Genomic DNA, 25,336 nt, shown 5'->3' with positions numbered 1-25,336 from the left:
CAGATTCTCCCCAGGACGCATCAGAAGGGCCATTTTGAAATTAGTTGCCTGCAGTTTTCTATTCAGTATGCGTTTCTTCTTCCAGATTATTTCATGGCTCTGTAATAGGACTGATTACAAGTATCATTTCTCTAAGCATACTCATTTGATGACTTCTCAAATAAAATGACAGTGAAGATTACTTGCAGGTAAGAGACTGACTACAAGTACGTTATTCTTGCTCTGCGTATCAGTTGTCATGACAATCAGTGAGGACACTGGCTTCAAGTCCAATTCATACACAGCATAAAATTCATCAGCACCTACACATATGCTAAGGAAGCTAATTTTTGAAATTATAGATTCTAGTTGCTCACTCTCAGACATCTCTGAAGACCTTGTTTTTGGAGGTGCTGAGGAACCCCCATTTCCTATTCCGTAACTCACTGTTAGCCTCTGAAGGCTTTTTCTTTTTTTTTTTTTTCTTTTCTTTTCTTTTTTCTTTTCTTTTTTTTTTTTTTTTTTGCGACCCATTATTTCTAAGAGAAAATCACCATTAATGTATGTAATGGATTCTGGTTTGGGTCACCAAGCTTTCATGTGGAAAGTATTACTTCTTCCTATCTTTAGAGAAAAACATTTTTCCCAGTACAGAACTTTGCAATGGTCTTTTCTGAGAGACAGGCAGCCTGAACTCTGGCACTACAGGAGGCAAGGTTGTTTAGCACGTACAGCAGTGGGAGGTCGGAGACCTGAGTTCTGTTTCTGGCTCTCCCACTCACTCTCTGCATGACATTTAGCAGGTCAATTAACTTTCCTGTAAACTCTCTTTTCCTACATGTGAAATGGGTGTACTGGGCTGCGTTCCTCTTTCTGCACCCTGTTTATGTCAGAAGGATATTGAGTGAAAAGCATTGCCATGTGTTTGAGGATGCTGGCATGGAAGGGGCACTGCACAGCCAGCAGCACCACTAACACCAGGAATATGTAATTCTGAAATCCATTTACTTGCATTGATTTAGTGCCGAAATATCAAGAAGTCTAAATTTAAAGGAGCACTTTTTCTTTTCTGAAAACTCCATGGAGTATTTCCCACCCAGATGCTGATTTCACTTGTTTTTAAATCTCCAAATGTCTAGTGGAATTATTATTCCGGTATAAATATAAGCAAATCCAAACTCTTTGTACCCTGCCCATTAGTCTCTTCCAATTAGCATCTTTGTGCATATGGATTTGTGCCACTACTGACTTCTTCCCAGTACTGGCAAAAAGATTTTGCAGTTTAACCCTTTTCTTCTCAAAGCACCACAGTCAAGCATGACAGCTCTAAGGAACAGCATTACACTTTGCTCGCATTTGTAACTGTAACATACTGTAGAATGGATTCTACAAGAAGAAAACTGATTTAGTATGTGCCTGTGATGAGTGAGGAGCAGCCAATACAGAGCTAATGCATTGCTAAAGATTTTACCAGATAAAACAGTTATTCAGCCACCTCCATGTCCCCTCCCATAAAATTTTAATAAACCCAGTCTTATGGGAAGAAAGGAAAGATGTGGACACTGCTAAATTATTTACAGCCATTGTTATGTATGACAAAGAAGTCCCTCTTACGTCAGTAAAGTGATATTCTTCCATTGATTTCCTTCTCGGTACATCTAGGTGAGAATCAAGTTTGGGGAGAAAAAAAATAATAAAAAAATAAATAAGCAACAAGAAAACAAACAGGGATGCAAAGGGCAAGCCAGAAAAGACAGATTTGGAGGCAGAAATGATAGAGTTTGTATTTATGAAAGATATTGATCAATTCGACACACCACTGACAGATACTCAAATTAGCTGTCATAATTCCAGTGATGCAGAGGGACACACAGACTCATGCTCCATTAAACACAACCTACATCCAGGGCAGTCAGATGAGATTTGAGAGACGGAACTCTGAAGTCCCACAGGAGATACCTGCAGTTGATTTATATTCCTGATTTCCCTTCCCCTTACCAACTGAACAATCAGTTCCCGGAGGCGGGCAGAGAATAATTTCAACAGCTAAACTGTGATTCACCCACCCAATTAAGGAGTCCTAGCATGGGCCCTGAGAAATCCTTCAGCTTCCTCCAATCTTCCTGGGACATGACTTGATTCAGCCCTAACAATGTGGCTGAACTCCGGGCTCAGTTAATGGTAGGGGAGTCTAAGAACATAAAGCTGCATAAGTTTTCATACATCAATATTCACACATTTTAGACCTTTTAAATTAAGAAGTAGGACAATGCCCTGGTTGTACATGAGAATCAGGTTTATTCCATAATCCAATGTACAAAGAGCATCACTGAAAAACAGTAATTAAACTGGCAACCACTGCCTAGAAGCTATCACCATACAAAAATCACCTCCATGTTTCAGCCTGAAGCTTCTGTCAGGGTCAAAGCCAGGTTGTTTGGTTCCAAGTTTGTTGGCGTGTATTACATGCTGGCTGCTGTGATGTTCCCCTGTGGATGGTGGATGGCTTCACGAACAAATCACAACAATCTAATTTCCAAAATGTTCCACTTAAGTCTTTCTCCTTGCACCGGTGCAAGGAAGCACTTACTCCTCATTACTAACCCCGTGTGTGGCGTGTGGCATGTAATCACCTTGAAATATTTCACTGGCTGGCTTTCATCTTGCTAACAGTGTGGGGTGGGGCACCAAACTGGGGTATAAATAAACCAGGATATAAATCATCATAAACCAGGCATTAAATCGGTATATAAATCAAAAATTATAGAAGTCAGAGATGGAAAAGACCCATTAGTTCACCCTGTTTGTTCTTTCCTATGTTCTCACCCTAAGAATGTGCAAGGCATCATTCTTGATTAGCCAAGAGACATAGAAAAACGCCCATCTCTCCCCCTCTGTCTCTCTCAAGAGGGAAAGAAGGGAAACAGAGCGCACTGCATGCATATTAATAAAGCTGTATTTTGACTGGCTGAATGACTGGAAATGATTAGCGATGGTATGTTTTACCTGTCAACATCTCCACACTGCAACAAGCAAAATGTCTCTAATGCTCCTCTGCAAAAGTCACAAGGCTGGAGGGGGTTTTCTCTCAACTTCCTTGCATTCAGAACAGCTCCTTAAGTACCCTACAACACTTTTCTGTGACAGAGGTAAAAACATGCCTTCCTTTTTCCAACATAACAACAGGAGGCAACATACAACACCATGTAAGCCAAGGTGAATTCAAGTGCCTGCATGTACAAATATAACAAAACCAAATAAAAAATACCAAAACATCTTGAAAGCTGCAGTATCAAACATACCAAAGCTAGCAAATGAAAACTGTGACCCCCTTCAAAAGGGGCAGTGTGAAAGCTGGGAACCCATGCAATGCTGTAATTAAGAGCGGTAGGTGCTGAGATCAGGCAGTTGACATACAGCTCCTGCTCCCTCACTCACAAGTGCTTTCCTCTATGCTTACCCCAGAAGCCCTCGGTGACAACAGGCCAATTCATTTGAGAAATCTCTTTAGATGCAGACCCTAACCATGTTCTTTTCATTTTCTCTGATTCCAGCATGAGGTGGGCGATCGTCTGAAGTCTGATTTATAGGCTGTGGGGCACTCATAGCTGACAAATACTGTAAAAAACAAGTCTCAGTCATCTCCAGTTGGACACCAAAAAGCAGTTAATTTCAATTCTCAAGTCTAAAATGGAAATTACAGATCACCTCAAAAAGTAACTGTGAATACTTTTTTTTTTACTATCCCTTCCATAATTCATTACAAGTGTCACAAAGTTCATGAAATAGTTAAATGTTCTGTCTGTAGAGCTGCATTTTGCAATAAAAAGGTCAGCAAAAAATATATTAAGCATTGAAAAACTCAAATATTGAAGCGGTCATTGAATGAGAAAAGAATATCCAAATGCATGGAACAAGGCAGGGGTCCTGTAGAAAACCTTATGTTTTATAATAACTAAGGACTTGATGATAAGCTGCTCAAAGACAAATTAAGGTCATGTTTGCAGCTTGTACTCTGTCATCTTCTGACTTAACATGTTTGTATTTGCGACCTTAAAGAGGCTCATATGATTCTGTGACCTGTATGTTCTTCGCTTTAAAATAAACAGACTGCAATAGCAGGAGTTCTAGCATGAGGTTTCCAACAAACTCAGAGCAGTTCTCAGCAGAATGAGATTTCTGACCACACTAGAGCCCCCTGTTATGTGAGCTGATGTAGGAACCAACAGAAGTAAGATGCCAAGCTGTTTTCTACCATCTATCAGTGATCCTAGTAAAGTGCAGAGGTACCACAGGACTCGAGGCTTGCCATTGTGACTCCCATCTACAAGGGTGGTAAGGAGAATCCAGGGAACTACAAGCCTGTCAGCCTGACTTCAGTGCCAGGAAATGTCATGGAGCAGATCATCTTGAGGGAGATCACAAGGCAAATGTAGGACAACTGGGGGAGCAGGCCCAGCCAGCATGGGTTCATGAAAGGCAGGTCCTGCTTGACCAACCTGATTTCCTTCTGTGACTGAGTGACCCATCTGGGGGATGACCCATCTGGTGGATGGAGGGAAAGACTGTTGACACAGTCTATCTAGACTTCAGCAAGGCCTTCGACACTGTCTCCCACAGTACCTTCCTGGAGAAGCTGGCAGCCCATGGCTCAAATAGGTACACTCTTTGCTGGATAAAGAACTGGCTGGAGGGCTTGGTGGCGAATTGAGTAGACTCTTGTGCACTTTGCATAATGCTTCAGAGATTCTCCTTCCCTGCTCATTTCCTATCCCCACTGTTGCCCATTTTTGCATCTCCCCATCTACCATCCTAGTCCTTATCCTAGTCTCTATTTCCAATAAACCCTTGTCTCACCTGTCCTAGCTCATCAGTCCAGGTGAATTTTTTTCCCTTTCCTTGTCTTAATCTTCTCCTTTCTCAACCCCTGTCTATCTTTCCTACTCAGACATCCCTACCGCAACACAGGATGTAGAGTTATATAGACTCCTCCGTACTCCTTTTCTGCTCTTCTCCCTCTAAGATAAAGGTAGCACGCAGATGGGAAAGCTATTCTCTGGCGTAGGTATTAAGGTCACTGCCATATTAGCAGAGCCTAAGATGAAATCTAGCAGAAGGCAGTTAAATCCCTTACAAATTTATAATAGTTTCCTTGGCATCAAAAGCTAAGACCATTTTTATATCTCAACTTGAAATAGCAAGATATGAAGAAAATCTACAGCAGAGAGAGGAGTGGAAAAAGGTTTGTCACTACCACCTGGTCAGTAGCTTTGAGAATGACAAATACTATGGAGATCCAACAACACCAGACCTCCAGGCAGATGAGCACCTGCTGCATGGCTAACTCCAGGATGGCTCTCCTGTCTGCTTAATAACCAATGTATTAAGGAATGACATCATATCGTCAGCCAAATGGTACTGACCAGCAGAATGGTGTCATACTTCAGGGCATTCCTCCATCTAGGTGCTGAGGTAGCTAATTAAAAATGAAACAACATTTCCTTGCAGAGGAAGATAGGAATGGAAAGGGACCCAAGGGAGTATGGCTGAGAGCGTGGAAGAAAGCAGCAGGAGAAGCTGCCTATTTATTTCAAACAGTACTTTCAGTAGTACTCAAGGAAAAAAAGCAAAAAATCTCTTGGGTCAGCACTTAATACAGATACAAAAATGAAATATTTACTGTTGTTTATAAAATCATCAGACAGGGTCAAGCCCATGAGCCTACTGGTGTTAGTAATGCATTGTCAAGCTACGATCTGAGACTGTGTGCATATCTCAGCATCTTGTTTCGTGGGCTTGAGAAGCCTGTAAATTTAGAAGTGTAGACATTACTGTCTTCTCCACAGCACTAATTGCTGCCTCTCCCATCAGTATCACAACTGACATCCACAAAAGGAGATTCTTCCAGTCCCCCTGCCAGTAGTTTTACTGGTAGTAAGGAGATAACTGAGTGCTTCCCAGGCCTAAATGAAGAAGCCTAGTAATAATGAATGCCTTATTCTCCTAGAGACTGCAAAGTTTGGACCATTAAGGCTGATAAAACCCACTTAGACTTCAGCATAAAAGAAGCTATATAAATTAAAATATTATCACTCTCTGCATCCTGTAGAAATCCTTCATTTCCTCCAATACATGCTCTTCTCAGAATGTGCCAGGCTATTACTTTTGAATTTACAATTCATTTTTTATGCAAATGGCTTTCAGAACACCACAAACACAGGATTATTGCCATTTTCAGCACAGAAGGCAAATGTTATCATTTCAATTAACACAGAGCTTCATGGTTCTTCTTTTTCTGACAATGCATCTCCCCATGTCAGTGCTCTAAATTCAGAGCCCACATCCTGTGACCTCCCAGCAGAAGTTCCCCCATTTGAGATATGGTGGTCTCCAAAGCAGTGTGGTGACAATTTCTAACTCAGCTGTGCAGGAAGAGATGTTTCCATTGCAATTTCAGCCACTTTCTGCCCTGAAGGAACACGTTCCTTTTTCCTGGACACAAAATAGCTGCTTGCCCAGTAGCGTGGAGGACAGGCTTAGGTGGCACAAACAGATGTCCCAGCTCTTCTGTGGCCAGTTTTAATCCGAAGTAAAAATTCAGGTTTGAGATAGGTGAGAAGGAAAGAGAAATAAGAGGCTGGAAGACAGCTATGTGTCTTGCATGATTGGCTCCATGAGTCAGCAAAATAAAAGCTTTTGGAGAGAAGGAAAGAATTTTTCATCCCTTCTGGTGATGTTCGTGTGACGCAATGCAAGCTACAGGGAGCTCTGCCATACAGAGGCTCTGAGCATCATGCAGCATTTGCCATTTCAGCTACCAATGCAAGAGAAAGAAGACACAGAGGTTTGGCTTGTTCTCAGAGAAAAAGATCTCATTCTTTAAGAACATGCATCATTGCTTGTTTGCAGTAATTTCTTTGCATGTCTTAGAGAGAAGATAGTCCTAGAAAAGCCCCCTTTCCCTGCTTCACCTGACAAGACATCAGTGAGGAAGATGAGTGACCCACAGGGAACAGCCCCATGTGGCTCAGGGCAGTTCTGAGACCAGAGGAGGTTAACTCACAATCCTGTGGTACCTGCTACCTACACAACTCTTCTTGCTGAAATTGCTCTCATGGAATGGATGCACAAAAGTCCCACAGCAAATACAAGTATGTTCAAAGGCAAAAGTGAGTGAGAAAGCATAAGATCTAAACAAAGAATCTAGAGGCAAAAATAAAACATCATACTAGACTGGATCTAAGGAAGTATGAAAAGAATCTCTTTCCTCTTATCTTTATCTTCCAGCTGACTTAAGCATGTTTAGAAACTTCACTCTGTGTCTATTTTCCAAACTATGGCTAGCCTTCTTTACAGAACAGTTGGTTCTTAGACTGCCACAAGAAGAACAGTGTAGAGCACAGGTTGTCTAAAGCCTATTAGCACAAAAACAAACAAACAAACAAAAACAAAAAACTGTTGCCTTCCTACACTCTAATAGTATAAAACAGCATCACTCATTGGACTGCCTGATTTTACTCCAAAGAGCAAATTGGAATGGACTTTGGGTGCCCTACACCTCCCTCACAGTGGTCTTAGAGAACAGTACTGTAGATTCCCGGAGAATGTCAGACTGAATGTAACACATCTTGTCATTGTTCGTACTACAGTTTGTGAAGCAAACCATCTTTCACTTTCCGTGGTAGAATAAACAAGGCAATGGTTTCCTGAAGTTTTCAAATAAGATTAAAAAAACATTTCCTGGCCAAAGCTTCCCCATCGAATGCTTATTCCATGATCTGAAAATGCCTCACACCATTTCCAATGCCTGTCCTATACTCCATGAACTCCATGAACCCCTGCCATGACCACTTTTCCCATGTTCCATGAGCACATTTGTAGCACACAAAGTAAACCTATGGGAACAAAACAAAACATATGGAATTAAGTACTCCAATAAATATGGAACCGTTCTGATTTTTAAATTTTTGTTCAAATGATCTATACCTCCATTTCTAAAAGGATCATTGATACTGGCGGAGGGTTTCAGAAGCCAGAACTCTGGACCACGTTGCTGTACATAAGGCTGGGGTCAAAATATGATTCTAGAATCATCGAATGGCTTGGGTTGGAAGGGAACTTAAAGCCCATCCAGTTCCAATCCCCTGCCATGGGCCAGGTTGCCACCCACTAGGCCATCCAACCTGGCCTCTAAAATCTCCAGGAATGCAGCATTCCCAGCTTCTCTGGGCAACCTGAGAAGTCACACCATTACACTGGCAGCTTCCATGAAGTGACAGTTACTCATGCTCAAAGTTGTTGGATGCAGCATTCTTTCTCTTCTCCCTTCCCCTCTCAGCTTGCATAGACACTTGTTTTGTCTAATTAGATGAACATTATCTCCTGACAGGAGAAAGTTGGCAATACTACAATTATTATTCCCTCCATCCCTATTTAACCAGAGACAGTCGAGAAGAAGTGATTGCAGGGAAGTGAAGTCCTGTTTCCCCAGCTCATGATGCCATAGGCAATCAATTTGGAGCAAAGGTTCCATCTTGAAAATGTCAAATAGAATGAAAAAAGACAAAATCAAAAACGATAAAGTGAGGTCCAACCATTCCTTCAGGTCCAGATGCTCGCCTGAGTTTTTCAAGCATAGCTGACAGCATAACTATAGCAGAAAAACTGCTTTCTGTACCAGTGGGTGCCATGGGGTCTTTGGCCTAAAATTAACTGCCCATTTCCCACTCTACAACACAAGAGAAACTGCTGGAGCACAAGTCCTGTCTGGCCAGCCTGAAAAAAGTAGTTCCTGAGCATGGCTGGAGTCCTCTCTCCTCTGCACCCCAACCTAGTACGCAGGTAAATCAACAGAATTCCTTCCCGGGCCAGTTCTTTGCTTCCCTTACACCAGGGAAGGAAAACAACCAGTATTGAAATACAGATACGTCAAAGGACAGCAGAGGTTTCACCCTGGAAGTGATATTTTCTTTAGTAGTATGAACAAATACTCCACTTTCACCTTTCCAGTTCCCACAAAATTCTCCAGATGTCATTTAGTCCCAGTGTCTCATCAAGATATAGGGTTTTCCTTTTCTCCCATTTCATGTTACAAATCTGAGAAATTACCCATATGGAGACCATGAGGAACAACAGGTCTGTTCCTTTATTGCCTGTACACTCAGGGAAAGAGAAATTATGAATAAGAAATTGTTCGGAGGAAAATAATGGTCATGCTGACTTAAAAAGTTTATGCTGCCTCAGGAAGAGCAGCGGGGAGCTGAATTAACTGTGCCCTGGATGAAACTAGTCCAGACGTACAGAACTGTGTCAGCTGCTAAGGAAGGGACTAAGATTACAGGGACTTCCTGAAGGTGCTTAATGATTTAGGGGTGGCTGCTCAATCACAATGGTTTTCTAAAGGGAGAACATCCCATGGCCTGAATGTTATTTGAAAAAATTGCTATTGACCTCATCTTTTAAAAGATGCTGTAGAAAAAAAAAATAAGATTGCAAGCTCTACATACAATTTGAATGCAAAATGGGCTCCAGATCCTTCACTGGCTAACTCCATATCAAACACTCACCATTGTAATAAGCCACCCTGGAGAGGAGAGCTGCAAGGTACTTTTCCTTCCATGTCTTTACAAAGCATGAATCTGGCTGTCTACATCTACGTGCACTTATCCGACTCATGAATCAGCACAAAAATCTGGGTCAGAAATATGTACGCACACCTATGTACTTGGCAAACCCTCCTTAGGAAAGAAACAAACAGCCTCATCCTGAATGAGCTTCAGATCACATCAGATAAGTTCAAGTGTAAGCACTGTGTATAGACTGCCACTTTGGAGACTGCCAAATGTACTCCTGAAAGCTCCAGTCAGCTGCCAACACCAGGCTCAGGAACTTGCTGATCCCATCAAGGGACACACACACCGAAGGACTAACATTGCCAGGCATTTAGTAATTACATTTAAGTTGTGGAAAAACATCCAAAGAGCATGAGAATAACCCATTGCTGAGATGCTGCTGAAATAAAGATCAACTTCTTCCTACAATTCTTATAATAATTAGTGAGATTCCCAGAGGATAATCACAGAAAAGTCATCACTGCTCACAGCAGTGGCAAAAGCACACATACATAGCCAAAAGCATAAACCACAGCCTCTTTGTACTGCAACTTAACAGAAGATGTCCTTTTCTGAGGGGGCAGGAGGGAGTGGGGTGTTTGTTTTCTGCACACGTAGACAAGCAGTGTTAACTTAAAACTGACACCATTGGAGATGGCGTAGAAGCAGAAAACCTGAAAGGTACTGAACAACCTGATCTTCTAATTTTAGGGACAAGCAAGCGCCACGTTGTGCAAGGCTGGCCTCTTACAACCTTCTGAGAGAGATGGAGAAGCAGGAATTCAGTATTTTCTTCATCATATCAAAATAAAAATAAGTATTTATCCACAGACATTAAAAATAATAATAACAAAAAAGGAGCCCAGCAGGTCCCTCCGGAACTACTTTCATGCTTTATCAGATTTCACCACGTGAGTGTACAAGCACCAACAGAGACCAGGTTTGATCTTACCAATTCAAGGAGTGAATGGTATCATAACAGCTTCTCCTTCCCAAAGCTTACTAGCATCCTCCCAGATCAACAGCACCATAAATCAGGAGTGAAATAGGCACTGAAAGCCCTGGAAACACCAGAGTTCTAACATATTTCTCAGACAGTTTGGACTTGCTGCTTACCATTACCTTCTGAGATTATGCATCAATACCAGCATTCTTTAACTTCCATCATTTCCAAAGGGCTGTTAACTACTTGCACTGAGACAGAGGAACTCCGGACATTCATCGGTAACCATGACTGCATAGTAACAAAAGGAAGTTGCAGTGGTATCCTTCCTTGCAAAATCCTACCTCTTCTATTTTGTTTGTGAAAGCCATTTTCCAACTCCAAGATGAGGAAAAAGCTTTAAGGCCCTCCATACAACTCAAGGCAGTTTCATCTCTGTCAGACTTTGTTGCTTAAGCAACTATTACAAGTTGATGACCACCAGCTACTGTTATCACTAAAGGATAAAGGCTCCTTCCCTGTGCCTTTAAGGGTGCAGCATCTCTTTCTACATCTTCAGAGGAGAGTGATGCCACACTTACCAGGAGCTGCAGGCAGCAGGACATATTCTACAGTAAAAGCCAGCAATGAATTCTGCTGGAAGCAGGAAACTCAGCAGCAGCATGAAATGCAGGAAAACATACTTACATACCGAACAGTCTACTAAATTAAAAAAACAGGGCATTGATCTTGTTATACATTTTCATATTTAACTACATATTAATCTCTGCATATAAAGATCTCTTCCCCACCACCAGTTCTTTATGCCTCAGCAGAATTTCTATTCAGCAGCAGAAATAGCCATGTAGATCTTAAGTACAAATTGATCCATCTGCTATAAAGACTAACTGCATGTGAGAACACAACTCTAAGCGAGCTGTCAGTCAATTGCTCCATTCTCGTTTATTAGCGAGTACCTCCCTTAGTCTGTACGTGAGGAAAATTGAGAAGAAAGCCAGCGACACTTACGCAAGGCATGCCACTCATCCTGGCGGATTGTCTTGGTGATGTTGTAGGTGAGGTTCTTGGGAATGGTCGCTGAGGAGTAGTGGTACTTGATGTATGAGCACCGCTCAATTGCTCCTGGAAAGGGAAAAATACAGAAGAGAAATTGATGTTACACGAATGCAATATGTTCTCCCAGCTGTAGACTAGATGGACCTGACAAGCAAAAGCAAAGGCTGAGAGAAAATCAGTCCCTGCCATCAATCCAGTGTGTGGCAGCCGGTACTACCTGCGGCATACAGTAGGCAAAAGCTATCTGTAGGGAAAGCTCACATGCAAAATTAAGATACAACAAAGGCTACACAGTGGCTGTCAGAGCTGTGCTTTCAGCACCTGGTAGAACGTGGCAAGTCACCCCTTCTTCCCTTTCCTTTCCTGGAGCCATGAGCTAGCAACATGCAGGCCAGCATTTACCACAGAGAAACCCGAAATTCCCATCGTAGCTTATCCTTGAAAAACGTGCCTATGGGCAGGCTTCAGGAGATGTGCAAAGCAAACACCTTTCATCTTATCTTCAGTAATAAAAGAACCACGAGAAAAATACGCATTTATAGAAAACAATTTTTCAGACTACATCCACCCCACAGCCAAGAAGCAAGACAAGCAGGAACACGTGTCACTGATTATGGCACGTCTCTGGAAGGTACCCAGACAATTTCATTGCGGGCTCAAGTAGAATTTATTGGCACCTCTGAATAATAAGCTTTGAATGGAAACACAAATGGCTGGAACAGGCAACTTGCCTGCCCTTGTAGGATTTCATCTACGTTCTATGGAAAAAAAGCACCATGTGCTTCTTCTGTTTGACTTCTGGTCACATACTCGTATTTTCCCTTTATAGCCACTTTTCTTCCTCTGCAATCATCATACCTCCAGGCCATCCTCTTCTGGCAGCTCTCTGCACAGTGTCCTTAGAGGAATGGGCCTGGCATAGCCCAGTGCTTTTTGTAAACTATAGCCTCACCAATTTCCACGTCTGACTGGAAGTCTGTGATAGTGCAATCATTCTTGCACTGGATGAAAAAGCAGAAAAGTTTCCTGCATCCCTCTTGCCTGTATCCTTAACTAACACTGTCTTCATTAGACCCTCTTACTGAGCGTTCAGATTTAAATCTCATGAAAGTCATTTTTCCATTAATATTACGGCATTTTGGAACAGCCCTCTAATAATTAAAAAGGCATCCTGAATGTGGTTGGCCTCACTGTTTGCTACTAGCTACCACTAGTCAGAGGAGCGACTGCTCTGGAAATGCTTTTAGGTTTTAAAAATGCATTAAGACACACATTCAATAGAATTAAATGAAGCAATGATTTATATAAATGAGAGAGTGATATACCAAGAGGTATGCAGACAATGCTAACTGGCAACCAAAACTGAAAAGGCAGAGGCATTAGCCTTATGTATATGTACAGCTCCAAGGGGTTAACCATGTTTTTACGCCTCTAGAAATATAGGTTTCTGCTTTGGGTTGTAAAATATTCCTTGGGACAAACTTTGACTGCACACCATGAATTCACGGCATGAATAAAAAAAGCCCCATGCAACAAAATTATTGGTTACAACTGAGTAGACTAAGCATCCTCCCATGTAAGCGCAACACAGACATTGGAGGTCCTCTCTGTTTGCTTCTCTTAAGCATTCCTCGCATTCTGCCTTTGTCAGCAATTAGACTAGACAAAGCCAAATATTATAGGGGAAAAAGGCAAAATATTTACGTATGTATCCACCCGCCCTGACAGCGTGATGGGCTTCTGTGTGAATCTGCACCATCTGGGCACCAAATGTACGCCCAGAATTAAAGTTTCAAACCAAGAATAGTATTTGGGAAAAAGAAAAAAAAAAGAAGAAGAAATCTAGTGTGGAAAGAGCTTTGAATTAAAATAAAGCCTGAAGTTGCAACCTTGTCTTCACATGGGTTTTCCTCTTCCCTTTTGTCTAGCTGCTCTCATGGATCAGGAGCATTGGCAAGAAAGTGGAAAAACACTTATTTGTCATAAAATAATCTTTATGTTACCAGATAACTGCCTAGAAAAGGATTTATATAGATAGCTGACAAGAACACCGAGCCGAGACTCAAATTTAAAGCATACAGAAGGAAGAGTCTGTAAAAGATTCTATTCCATTCGCTATAATTTCTTTAAATGATCATCCAGTTTCTAGCAAAGTTAATCAAACATCTCATTTTTACTGCAAATACTTTTAGTAGTAATGCAGAGAACTTTTCACTGATTTATATTACTACAGCCTAAAGCACCAGAAGATTATGGTCTGAATTCAGATCATCACTTGACCATACGTATAATTTTAGACATTATGCTTACATTCCCATGGCCTTAATGAGTCTTAAGTATACATTTAGAGACTGTCTAGATCTAAGAGTATGATTGCAGTGGCAGCGATACAATGGTATCCAAAGTACCTTCAACTGTGAGCAGTAAATTCCATGATGATCTCCCTTCCAGCCACACCACACTTGCTCACTCTTCCTACATCTAAATAAAATTCTGACTACTAGCCAATAGACATCGCAACTCCAACCAGGAGTTTGAAGGGACCAGGAGGGAGAAGCGTTCATTGCAGATGATGAGGCAGCCTGCTTTTTCCCTGAGTTCTCCCCAGAATATCACGGCTGGTCACTGAGTGCCCTGAGGGCTGATCAGAGCATGGAATGATTCCCCACATCTGTCATACTGAAGGAAACAGACCCTTACATCAGGCAGACAGGGATGCTGCTCCTAGATTTACACCCTTCTCTGAAGCATTAAGCGTGGATTCACTGCTGGAATAAGTAAGTCTAACTCTTGTTATAGGGCTCAAAATACTTTACACTAATCCAAGGTTTTGGGCTCAGTAAGTGGATAAGCAACGGTCTACAGTACACCAGAGGTCAGCCCACATGACCTAAGGGAGTATTTTGGCTTTAGCCTGTTAAATTTTCTTGTGAACAGCAAGTTTAATACACTCAGGAGAACACAGATCAGGGTATTTTAGAGCAGTCTTCTATCAGATTCCAGCACTTTGATTACTTCAGACTCCAGAACCACAGAGACCACTGAAGAGCGCATGTGGCCCTCTTCATCCATATGGCCACTGCTAAGAGAGACAGCCTTTTACTGGGAACCTCAAGCTTCTCGTGGCCTAGTGAAGCTGTCACAAGGTTTGTAACTGCCCAACATTCAAATGTGAGCAGTTTATCTTATCCTGCTGAGTCAATGCAACTGCACCAGTGCATATCTAGCCAGAAGTGAGAATGAGCTTTAGAAACTTGAAGAAAAGGCTTTCATTTTCCTGGATTTTCCAATAAAAGTTAGGGAAAGGATAAGTGTGTACCAGTGACAATTTCATACTTCAGGATATTTCCTTGCTTGTGTCATATCAAAGAGAAAGCTGGGCTCATCTGCACAAACATCCCATTTCTGGAGGTTACTGGGAAAACAAAGACAGTGATTGCAGCAAGGACCAGAACTTCTACTCTCATGGAAAATCCTCTCAGAGAAACCCTAAGAAAACTGCACCTTCAGATGGATGAACAGTAGTGCTCATACTAGTTTCTGGTGGAGGGAGCAAAGAAAAAGTTTATATTGGATGGGGCCCAGGGCAGCCTGATCTAGAGGGCGGCAACCCTGCCGATGTCAGGGAGTTGGAACTGGATGGGCTTTAAGGTCCATTCCAACCGACACAATTCTATGATTCTATGACATTTTCCTTTCCTCAGAATGGTACCCAAACTTACTGAGCACCTTCAGCCTTCTGCACTAACTTGGAACCCCAAATGACCGAGCTCACAGTTTGAAGAGCAAATCAGTGACTGGTTTTTCACGTCTACACAACTACGACTGCAAGTGCTTTGGTTGGCCACAAGAAACATGGAGAAACCACGAAGGTGCTCTGCTACTGGTGTGCGTTCCAATTTCCTCTGATTAAAGGGAAATGTTTGCTGGAAATCCTGAAGAAAAATGTCTGGTGGTTTCAAACAGAGTACTAAGAAAGGGATCAGCAGGAAGGTACAGCTAGAAGTGTGCAAAGTAAACTGCTGTACTACCCTTATGACGATGGATGCTCAGGAAGAAATCTGCAGTTGTAACTCCGTGGTTGGCATCCACCTGCTCCAGCAAAGTTCAGATGCCAAGTGAAACTGAGCTGAGGGAACCAGAGGTACTTTTACCCAGAGCAGCTATGCAATGCCACTAAGCGTAGTGGCACTGCACACACTGCTCCTCTTTTACTGATCAAAGTATCTGCTTGATTCCCATCATATATCTATCTCTTGAGCTATGCTCCATGCTGTCACCTTAGTATATGAATTTCCTCTTCTCTATTACAAAGAAAATCCTTGAAGTGTGCTATAGCAGGAACATCAACTGAAAATATTGTGCAATTCCTTTCTACGCTGTTCACAGAGCTATCCCAGTGCTCTTGATGTGAGCTCAGCTGCTGGCGAAACTCTGCTTATTGCTTTGCGAGAGCTGTAAACGCTACCCTTGCAGAGGATCCAAACTGCCAGCAATGCAGGAGTGACTGAACTCTTCTCCCACTCAAAGCCAAACAGGATTGAAATCTATTATAAAGAAAGGTCATGCTGCTGGTATCCGTACTGTATTTGTCTGGTAAGTAAATGATTTTTCTCCAGAATTTTCCACCACCACCTTCTCTAAGATTATTTCAGCAGTGCTCCAAGAAAAGCAGAGATGAAAACTCAGAATGCCACCCAGGCATTGGTCACATCAATCCTAAAATTTTGTACCTCAGAAGTGCACAGAAGAATTGGCCCCATGAGGTCAGCTTGACTTCTGCAAAGGTGGTTGTCAAGCTTCAGGAATTTATATCATCATTGCTCCTATATGGTTTAACCTTCTGCATGACACAGATCAGCGCCTCTGAGATGCAGTCCTTTAGGTGGTCTTTCATGAAACTGGTAACCTGCAGGAGCAGTTAGTCCTGTGTTCTTAACATCACTTCAGATTCAGCCCAAGGTGGCATATCAAAGTTACTTTCACGGGTTATCTAACTATACTCCCCTCCTGTAAGTCAGAATTACAAGGTTTCCCATTTCCCTCTCCCCTCCCCGCCCCCCCCCCAGCTTTCAAGGAGGCAGACTGTGGAACCATCCTTAAGCTTTAGGTGCAGATCCACCCAATGCCTTGTCAACAAGTCACATTTGGTAACTGAAGGGCTCACAGCTATGGAGCGTTTCTAACACGCTCATTCTCTTTGCAGCAGTCCTTGGGTAAGAATAATCAGGAGCCATTGGGAGATGCAGGGAGCCAGAAGCTTATTTACTCTGGATGGACAACGTATGGCACGGTCATTCCAAGCCCCAGAAGAAGCCAGCACTGACCTGGCAGGCACCTTGGTTTCTGTAATATTCAAACACCCAAACCCTAGTGATACCCACTCTTCTGCAGTATGCATGCTGATTTCTAAGAAGGGTTCGGCTGTAAAGCTAGCGTTTGTTTATTATGTTTCCTGCCCGGGCTTTTGATATCATGAGCTTCACTGAAAAGGCTGACGTGGATGTTCTGAGCCTTTGCTACCTGCAGGCAGCTTTTCCTTCTGTTTTGTAGATACCTCTGTATGAACTGTTCAGAGCAAGTAATTTATTCCACAAAATTCACCTTTTGTGCTGGATCTAATTTTTACATATCTGTTTGAGAATTACTACACAAAGATTTCCCAGTAAAAAGAATCTTAGCCTCTGGCTTGTGAGCTGCATTCACTACATGCATTTGCTATTCATTACGAGAAACTGCCTTCTGTATGAGAAATTGCCTTAATTCCATGTTTTGGTTGCTATTCCTCATTGGGTGAGTATAACTATACCAAGCAAATGGAGGATGTAGTTTGGTCATTTAGCCTCTAGTTGTTTCACATTGTCTTCAGAAAATCTGCTGATCTCGAACAGAAACTGTTTACAGTTTTTTTTTTCCGTAGCATAACATTTCAAGAAGGCTCCCAGGGGCTGCAATCATTACCAGGGCTAGATCAGGCTGTGCAAAGCAACTGCATCTGGCATTTACATCTGTTAAGACTTGATCTCAGAAGTCTTGTCTCTGTTGGAAAAGTTGGTTTTTAAGTTGTGCCAGAATTTTATACCACCTCCAAATCAGTCCTGGCTATTTAGGTTGGTGCAGTTTAAGAAATGGTTGCCCTTGGCTGCATGTCCTGCCCTCCGTCTCTTAAATCATTTTGTATGAATCACCAGAACTCATCTGCAGGCACACTTAATATAGGCAAGGTTGTCGCAGTTTCAGCATGCATTAACCAGTCAAACTGAACCCTGGAGGAAGCCAGGAGGAGAAATAAGCTCTACCTTGACCAACTGCAAAAAGAAAATTGCAAATCAGATATGCTGAGCGGTTAATGAACTCATGATGAATAACACTGTATTCCTAATGAAGGCAGAGACTTCATTAGAAGGTATCACAACACACTTAACAGTATTATTTCATTACCTCTGGAGTTATACTAACCTAGAAAGTATTGGTTACATGTTTGTGCCCATCTATATTCATAGTAATGCCAAAAAAGTGGGAACATTATTCATTTGCATGAACTATCGAATACTGGATGTCAGAAGAGTCCTCTAGGTGTCAACTGGCCCAACCCACTGCTCAAAGAAGAAACAACTTCAAAGTTACAATCAAATTCAGGGATAGCTCAGGTTGCTCAGAACTTCATCCAGCCAAGTTTTAACACCTCCAAGACAGAAACATCTTTAAGCAAGCCCTTCCAACAACTGACCAGCCTCATGATGATTTTTTTCCTAATACATAATCAAAGTTTCCCTTGACTCCACATGAATATCTTGAATATTAGAATACCTAAGGGTAAAGTTCTAAAAATGTAGGAAGAATATGCAAATAACAGCACCTTAATCAACATGTCTGATGAATATGCATCAACTCATATACATAAATAGAAGCCAATGTTCTAATTAACGGAGCTCAAGATAGATTTTCAGCTGCAGTATGGGCCAAAGTTTTAGAACGGGAGATCATACCCGTTTGGGATCGCTCCAGCATCAGCCTGAACCAGGGCTCAGCTCGCTCTCCCAGAAGGATTTGTGGCTGCTACTACAACTTCTGGCACTGACTGTTGGTTGCTGTGGGCATTGAGGAAACTGGGCTGATGCCTCCCTTCAGTTGAAAGCTTTTGTTTGTTTCTAAGACTAAGCTGCTGGCTCTTAGCTGGTATCTCTCTACAAGTGGGTGGAGGCGGACTATCAGCTTCCATTCACCAGTTACAGGTTCATTTAAAGCTCAGGAGAGAGATGCACCACAGCCGCCTTCCCCACTCACTGACCCGAGTGGCGCACCTTGGGGGAGACAAAAAGCCTATAGTAAAACTTTGTATGTATCAGCAGTGCTTTTTTGAAAATGACTTCCTAAACCATCTCTCGTCACCATGCTTTTCTTCAGAACACAATGCACTGCAGGATCATGCCAACTGGCTTCTTCGCAAACAAAGCTGAATTGGAAGACGAGTTATTGAGAATTCAACTAATGGGACAAGCATTCAATCATGGCACGGCAGTACCACAGCAAGAGGCACAGGTCTGCAGGCAAGTTGTGTGGAGCTGCAACTCCTTCTCTCCCAATGCAATGGAAGAAGTGCTGCGGCCATCAGCAATACGCTCACAACAGCCGCACTCACAAATAGAGGTAGGCAAAAAAAGTCAGGGGCAGAGGGCTGAGACTGGCAAAGCCGAGGTGAAAGAAAAAATAAGTGAACAAACGGCTTTCAGATCAATTGAAAAATTTTGTTCAGCCACAAAACTGAACTCATCTGTCATTTATTTATTCTTCCTTTTTTTTTTTCCAAGTGAATCCATCTGCCATATTAGATTGTTTCGCAAGTGGTTTGGCTTCCTTAGAAACTCTTTGCTTAGGAGCTTATTTTCTACATGAAAGTAAATACTTCACCAACAGAACTTATATTATAAGTGTACTTAACAAGCACACTATGAATCTATATCTTCCTTGCTGCTAAAATGCAGATAGCACACAAGGCTGCCACTGACAAAGGGACATTTCATGTCTCACGCATCTCTACACTGTTACCAAAATTTGCTTTTTACATCTGAATGACTTCACTGATCAACAGACAACACAGTGAAGGCAGAACTCCAGTGAAACACACTCAGAATAAAATAATATCTACCTTCCATTTTACCTGAAAGAAAAGCTCACTTGTGTTCACTGAGTTGTCAGCCCCTGAAAGGATGAGGCATTCACAAGATAAATAGTATTCTGTCCCATAGATGGAACATACCCAGCAAATGCACTACAAGAATGTATGGCTTAAAGATTTTCCTTAGGAATGTAATCAAAGGTTTCTTCAGAGTGGCAAACAGAACCTTCCTGCACTTTTTTTTTTCTCCTATGTTTTCTTTTACAGTTCATCTCACTTGATTTCCAGATAAAGGTCATCTCAGAACATCTCGCTCAGTAAAACTTGTTAGACAGTGCTCAAGTGGTAAAGTAGTCATGTAAAAAAATAATAATAATAATAATTATAGCAGAGAGCTTGATTGAAAGGGTCCTATATACCGTGCTATAACACTACTCACGTGGAAATGGGCAATAAAGGACAGGATGCCATTTCTATTCTTCCCAGATCATCTGGGCCAAAAGTCTTCTGGCTTACTGTCAGTACTGACCCATTCGATCTCTAAATACATAGGGGGGAAGAAAGTCAGATTCAAAGTGCATGTGGAACTACATGAAGCTTGTGGATGCAAAAGCTTTCATACGTGGGCCATATGGGGATCGCATTCCTCGCAAGAACTTCCATGTATTTCAGAATGGAACACCTGCATTGCTTTTTAACTTCAAATTCAGTGTGGAAATACCTGAACTTCCTTTTCAACCACTGCATGAGTAAAGATAAGAGCTGCAAACACATATGCCTGCACTGAGCAGACAGTAAAATTTTCAGAGCAGAAAAAGAGAATGTGTCTGAAGAGCTTTTTCCTGGCCCGTTCCCCACATGCTCCACGGATATCCCAGCAAATGGCAGCCTCCTGAAAGCACCCAGCTGGCAGAACATACATATTCCACCCTTGATAAGAAAAGAATCCAAGTATGAGACCATAAGCTGAATTTGCATTGGAAAATGATGAGCTCACATTTTCTCCACAGGGATCATGGAAAGGGGGCTGGCAAAGAAGCTGGAGCAAGAGGATGGTTATGAAACACTTTTTTATTTCAGCTATTAATAACAGTCTCCAAGCCATAGGGCATTCGAGAGCAAGAAGGCATCTCCTTCCTTCTATTAATCTTTTTGTCCACCTATTTGCATTGGGTTGGCCACAGGGGAGAGGGAAGCAGAGCGCAAATGAGAAGTTAAGGAGGTTAAAAGGGCTGAAAAATATTTGCTCCTACTCATTTGGAGGCAGAAATTAAATGATCAATAAAAAGTCACTGAGACAGCAATTACCAGTAAAAACGTGCTGATGACCCAATAGCTCATGGAATAAAGCATTATCTCAGCACTGCTGTCAAGGCAAAGAAAAAGCACAGGCTTCTTTTGGAGTATCAAATGGAAAGCCACCATCATTAGTTTATGAAACTCTCACCCCATCGGTCACCTAATCAGCAGCAATAATAACTATCATTTTCATTGGCAGCAATAACAGCAGGTCTAGCACCTATACACAATCCCTTTGCCTGCTTTCTCTTTATTTAGACTGCTTATGCTTCAGTATCCCAGGATTGCTTTTTTATATGAATGCACATCTTCTGATTCAGGTAGTGAGATACTCCTAGGAAGCTTGGTATTCATCGAACCAGCTATGAAACCTATTTCAAATTTACCTGCGAAGTAGGGTCCTAGATTGCCAAGACAAAAAGTATAGGTCCACTGATATCCTAACTCTGCTGAGGATTATTGATCACGGGCATCCTTAGACCTCGCTGCGTATCTCTGTATCTTGAAAAGCTATTTTATATTCCAATCAGCAATGTAAACATGCCTTTCCATACACACATACTCCTGTTTCCTTCCTAAAAAGGAAAGAGCAAAAGCCTTTCTCTGTGTCACCATGCTGTTAGTTTAAAGCTAGGTCCACAAATTGTCAAGCTGGAGAAAGCACTCAGCTTTCTTGTAGCAGTTCAAGTTCTTGTAGCATTTCAACTTCACGCTTAAACAGCAGAAATCACAATATGGCAGAGAATCATTCAGATGCTCTGTATCCCACATTAGGGAACTGTCATGTGCATTAGATGTTGGCTTATCTCTCAAAGGACCCAGCCAGCACCTACCATAGCCTCTTAAGATCACTGAGCTGAAAAAAAAAAAAGCTAACAACTCTCATGTAGATTTTGTCCATCAACTGAACATGGAAGGGAAATTTCACAGCCATGCAAGATTTTGGACATATTCTTTCTTTGATTGAAAGTGATCTTTCTTCATAAGCACATCCTTGTCTTCTGGATGCTCTGAGACTCACCAGCCTTCTTTATGCTGTCCACCCCGTTATTTACAAAAAGGGCTATGGTTGTGTGGTTGGAAGAGAAATTTTCAAGACATAACTTCAGACACCAAGATATATCCTGAAGTTATCACGCAGTTAGTAAATATACATGCAGTATGAACCTAAGAGACCATATCATTCCCAGCAAGTGAGTACAGTTTCCCCTGTAAATTCATACAGTGTCTTGCCCTGTAATTTCAAAAACTGAATCTCCAGTCTGATGGACAAAAGTTCCTAATCTACCTATGAAACAAACTCTGGAACTGCTTACTGGCAAATAGAAACCACAGAACTATAAAGCCAGTGTGTATAAGTAGTTTCATGTTTGACCATGATCTTTCCCTGTAAAGCCATTCCCCAGATTACCCATTTACAAGTTTCATTACATGGTGAGTTGACCACCAAATTCCATTTCGAATGCTTCGTCTTTCCATTGTAAAAGAGTATGTATTTAGAGGTGCAGAACATCTCAGAGCTTACTGCCCTTTCCTCACAAGGCCATTTGCCATACTAATGTGACTGGACTGAATCAAAATAAAAGCTTTAAGAAATTAAATGTTGTGCAGATATTTATAAGGCAGTCAAACTGGAAGACACAAACAGAGGGGAAGGAGTAGAAGATAAGAATGGTGGTAAGAAGATCAGGCAACTGTGCTGTGAAATCTGAGATGAGCTAAAGCACAGTTTGGTCATTCTAAAGCCTATGAACCACAGATACTATTAATCTCTGCAGCTGTCTAAAATTGTAAGTGGTTTTTCCCTTGCAGAAGGAAACGATTCTTGAAGAAGGATTTGAAATAGGAAGGGTTGGTGGATGTGATCAAAAAATATTTTTCCCATTGACTGGACTGTGCCGTTATTTATCTAGTGATGAGTTTTGCAGTACCATCACATACCCTTGTGTCCAGAAGGCTTAGACATTGAGTGCCTCTTCACAAATGCTACAGCAATTCATTTTTGGTGCTAGCAGCAAGTTTTGGATGCACTCACATATCCCTAAATCAACAACTTACGGCTAGATGCTCAACATCACTACGGATAATCTGCACCAAACAAGCAACACTGGTTTCAGAGTAGCTAACGGTATCAAAAAGGATATATGCCCTTCTATAGGGGAAAAGGGGGGAAGAAACTGAAAAGAGAACCACTTGATTCAAACCCTAGGGTTCCCTGTTATTCCCAATGCAAAACTAGGATGAGCAGGGCATGCTAAGAGCTGACAGCTACAGACAAAATAGCAGCGAGAAGGCTTACTCCCAGCATGGTTTTCAATTGGGAATTAAGTTGCCCTGACCAAACCTTAGAGGCATCTATTTTCCAAGCATGTTAGCTAAGATCTGTGGTACGTTTTCTCTTTGATGACATGTGTAATGTGTGCCATTTAAAGGAGAGATCAAAAATGGCACAAGTCAGACCAAGTTACATAACAGCACAGCAAAACAGCACAGAGAAAACCCAAGCAGCTCTAACAGTAACCATGGCTTCAGATGCCTTAGAAAGTTAGAAACTGTTTTAAAGCCGCGCGACACTAGCTTAGACCAGAGCTGGTGTATATTTAAGCGTAAAAAGCCTATTATGGGATGAGAATTTCTCATCCAGTAGACACATTCTAATGCCTACTGCTGGGCCCGTGCAGACTGGGAAGCAGTCTGGGCCTTTGCTGATGCTATTGTATTTGGGGTGGGTTTCATGTGGTTTGGGTATTTGTTTGGTGGAGCGGTAAGGGAGATGTAGCTGTTGTTTTACTTTGTGACATGATGATCCCTTGTCTATAACATCTTCTTGTCATTTGGTACAAATAACCTACCACTTCTTGTATCATCCTATCTGAAATGTCAAATCACATTAGAGTGTCACAGTATGAAAACCCCCCTCTCACCACAATGCAAGATGTTCAGGCCAGGGCAAGCTAGACTAAATAATCCTGCTGCCTGTCAAGAACAATTCATAGCTCAAAGGGAATGCTTCAAAATGCATATTAGCTAATATCATCTATTGACAGCAACAACAAGCAACATCTGAAAGGTAAGTATTTCACCCCTGGGATACTTACTTGTCACTGTCCATCACCATCCATCTTGTACCACCACCCCTGTGTCCACAGGGCCAGACTCTCACCGGGGCTTCATAGCACTAGGTTCAGCCCTTTACAAGAACCCACTTTCAATGGCCTTATTCTGAGAGAGGAGTCATGCCCTGAAAATCCATCACCATATGATGGTGAAGAGAACAAAGCACTTCCTTGCACCATTTTCAAGGTGCAGAATAGACCATTAACTCCATACCAGAATTTCACTCAGCTTTGATCACTGCTTTACATCTGGAGGGAAGGGACTAAGGAAACAGGTATTTACTCTGACAGTGTCAGCTCAGGATTATATATATTTAATCTTTACTCTGAGTCTGAGCTGTGATAAATGCTCGTGTCTCAGTAGCTTTTGATAACATCAAAGGGGACAGAGGTGCTCTTGAGGCAGAGTGCTGTATAAACATAGAAAACAGAATCTGTGCCCTGGAGGACTTTTGCTGTTCCTGTTTTGTAACTTCCATCCCCATCTCATTGCTAATTTTGTTTAAAATGTCAAGTTAAGTCTTTAACTGCAATGTTTGATTTTAGAAATTATTAACTCTATGATTCAGCATCCTATGTGCTTCTGGAATCCTATTTTTGTCTGCACAATTAATTCTAAATCCAAGTGTTATTATAGACGTGTGCATTCTATTAATTCTATACTTACTATTCTAATTACCACTCTAACTATACTTTGCGCAACGTATTTCTTCATAATATCTCAAATCAGTTAATAAAGACAGTATTTCATCTCCACATTGAGTTATATGCTATACCCCTCCCTCCTCCTCAGAAAAAAATAAAAATAAAAATCAAGCCTTCTCTTTCCTACCCTTGCACTCTAACTCATGGATAGCACAATTAATCCTCTTCACAACAGGTCTAAACGCAGATCTTAATCCATCTTTCAATTAACTGCAAGTTATTTAATGAACAGCAGAGCTCTATTTTCCTCCATCCAAACATCACGGTTGAAACCAAAGACAGTGTAAAAAGGGATAGCAAGTAATGTCAGCTTGTCCACATCCTGAGTTACGGACCAGCAAGCTACTGCAATATGGAATTCTTCCTGTGCTGAATCACAGCGTGGTTTAAGAGAAGGACTGGGAAGATGCTAACCTACCCACCCTCATTTTTTTCCTCTCCTTTTGTCAGGAGCTGCATTCAGCCTCTCAGAGGCTCCAAAGGCAACAGGCCTCAGCTCACTGACGGC

At 41.8% G+C, this 25,336-nt stretch overlaps 1 protein-coding gene across 1 annotated transcript in view; it reads right to left on the bottom strand.

Annotated features, from left to right (window-relative positions):
* The window catches only part of TMEM178B (transmembrane protein 178B), a 211,282-nt gene that overhangs the window by 143,066 nt on the left and 42,880 nt on the right, over window positions 1-25,336 (bottom strand). Inside the window, exon 2 of the mRNA NM_001195276.2 lies at window positions 11,542-11,655. Within this exon, the coding sequence (NP_001182205.1) occupies window positions 11,542-11,655 (114 nt within the window). The remainder of the gene's footprint in view (window positions 1-11,541; window positions 11,656-25,336) is intronic.

This window comes from Gallus gallus, chromosome 1 (assembly GCF_016699485.2).
Source record: "Gallus gallus isolate bGalGal1 chromosome 1, bGalGal1.mat.broiler.GRCg7b, whole genome shotgun sequence".
Lineage (NCBI taxonomy): Eukaryota > Metazoa > Chordata > Aves > Galliformes > Phasianidae > Gallus > Gallus gallus.
This window is presented reverse-complemented; position numbering and strand designations above follow the sequence as displayed.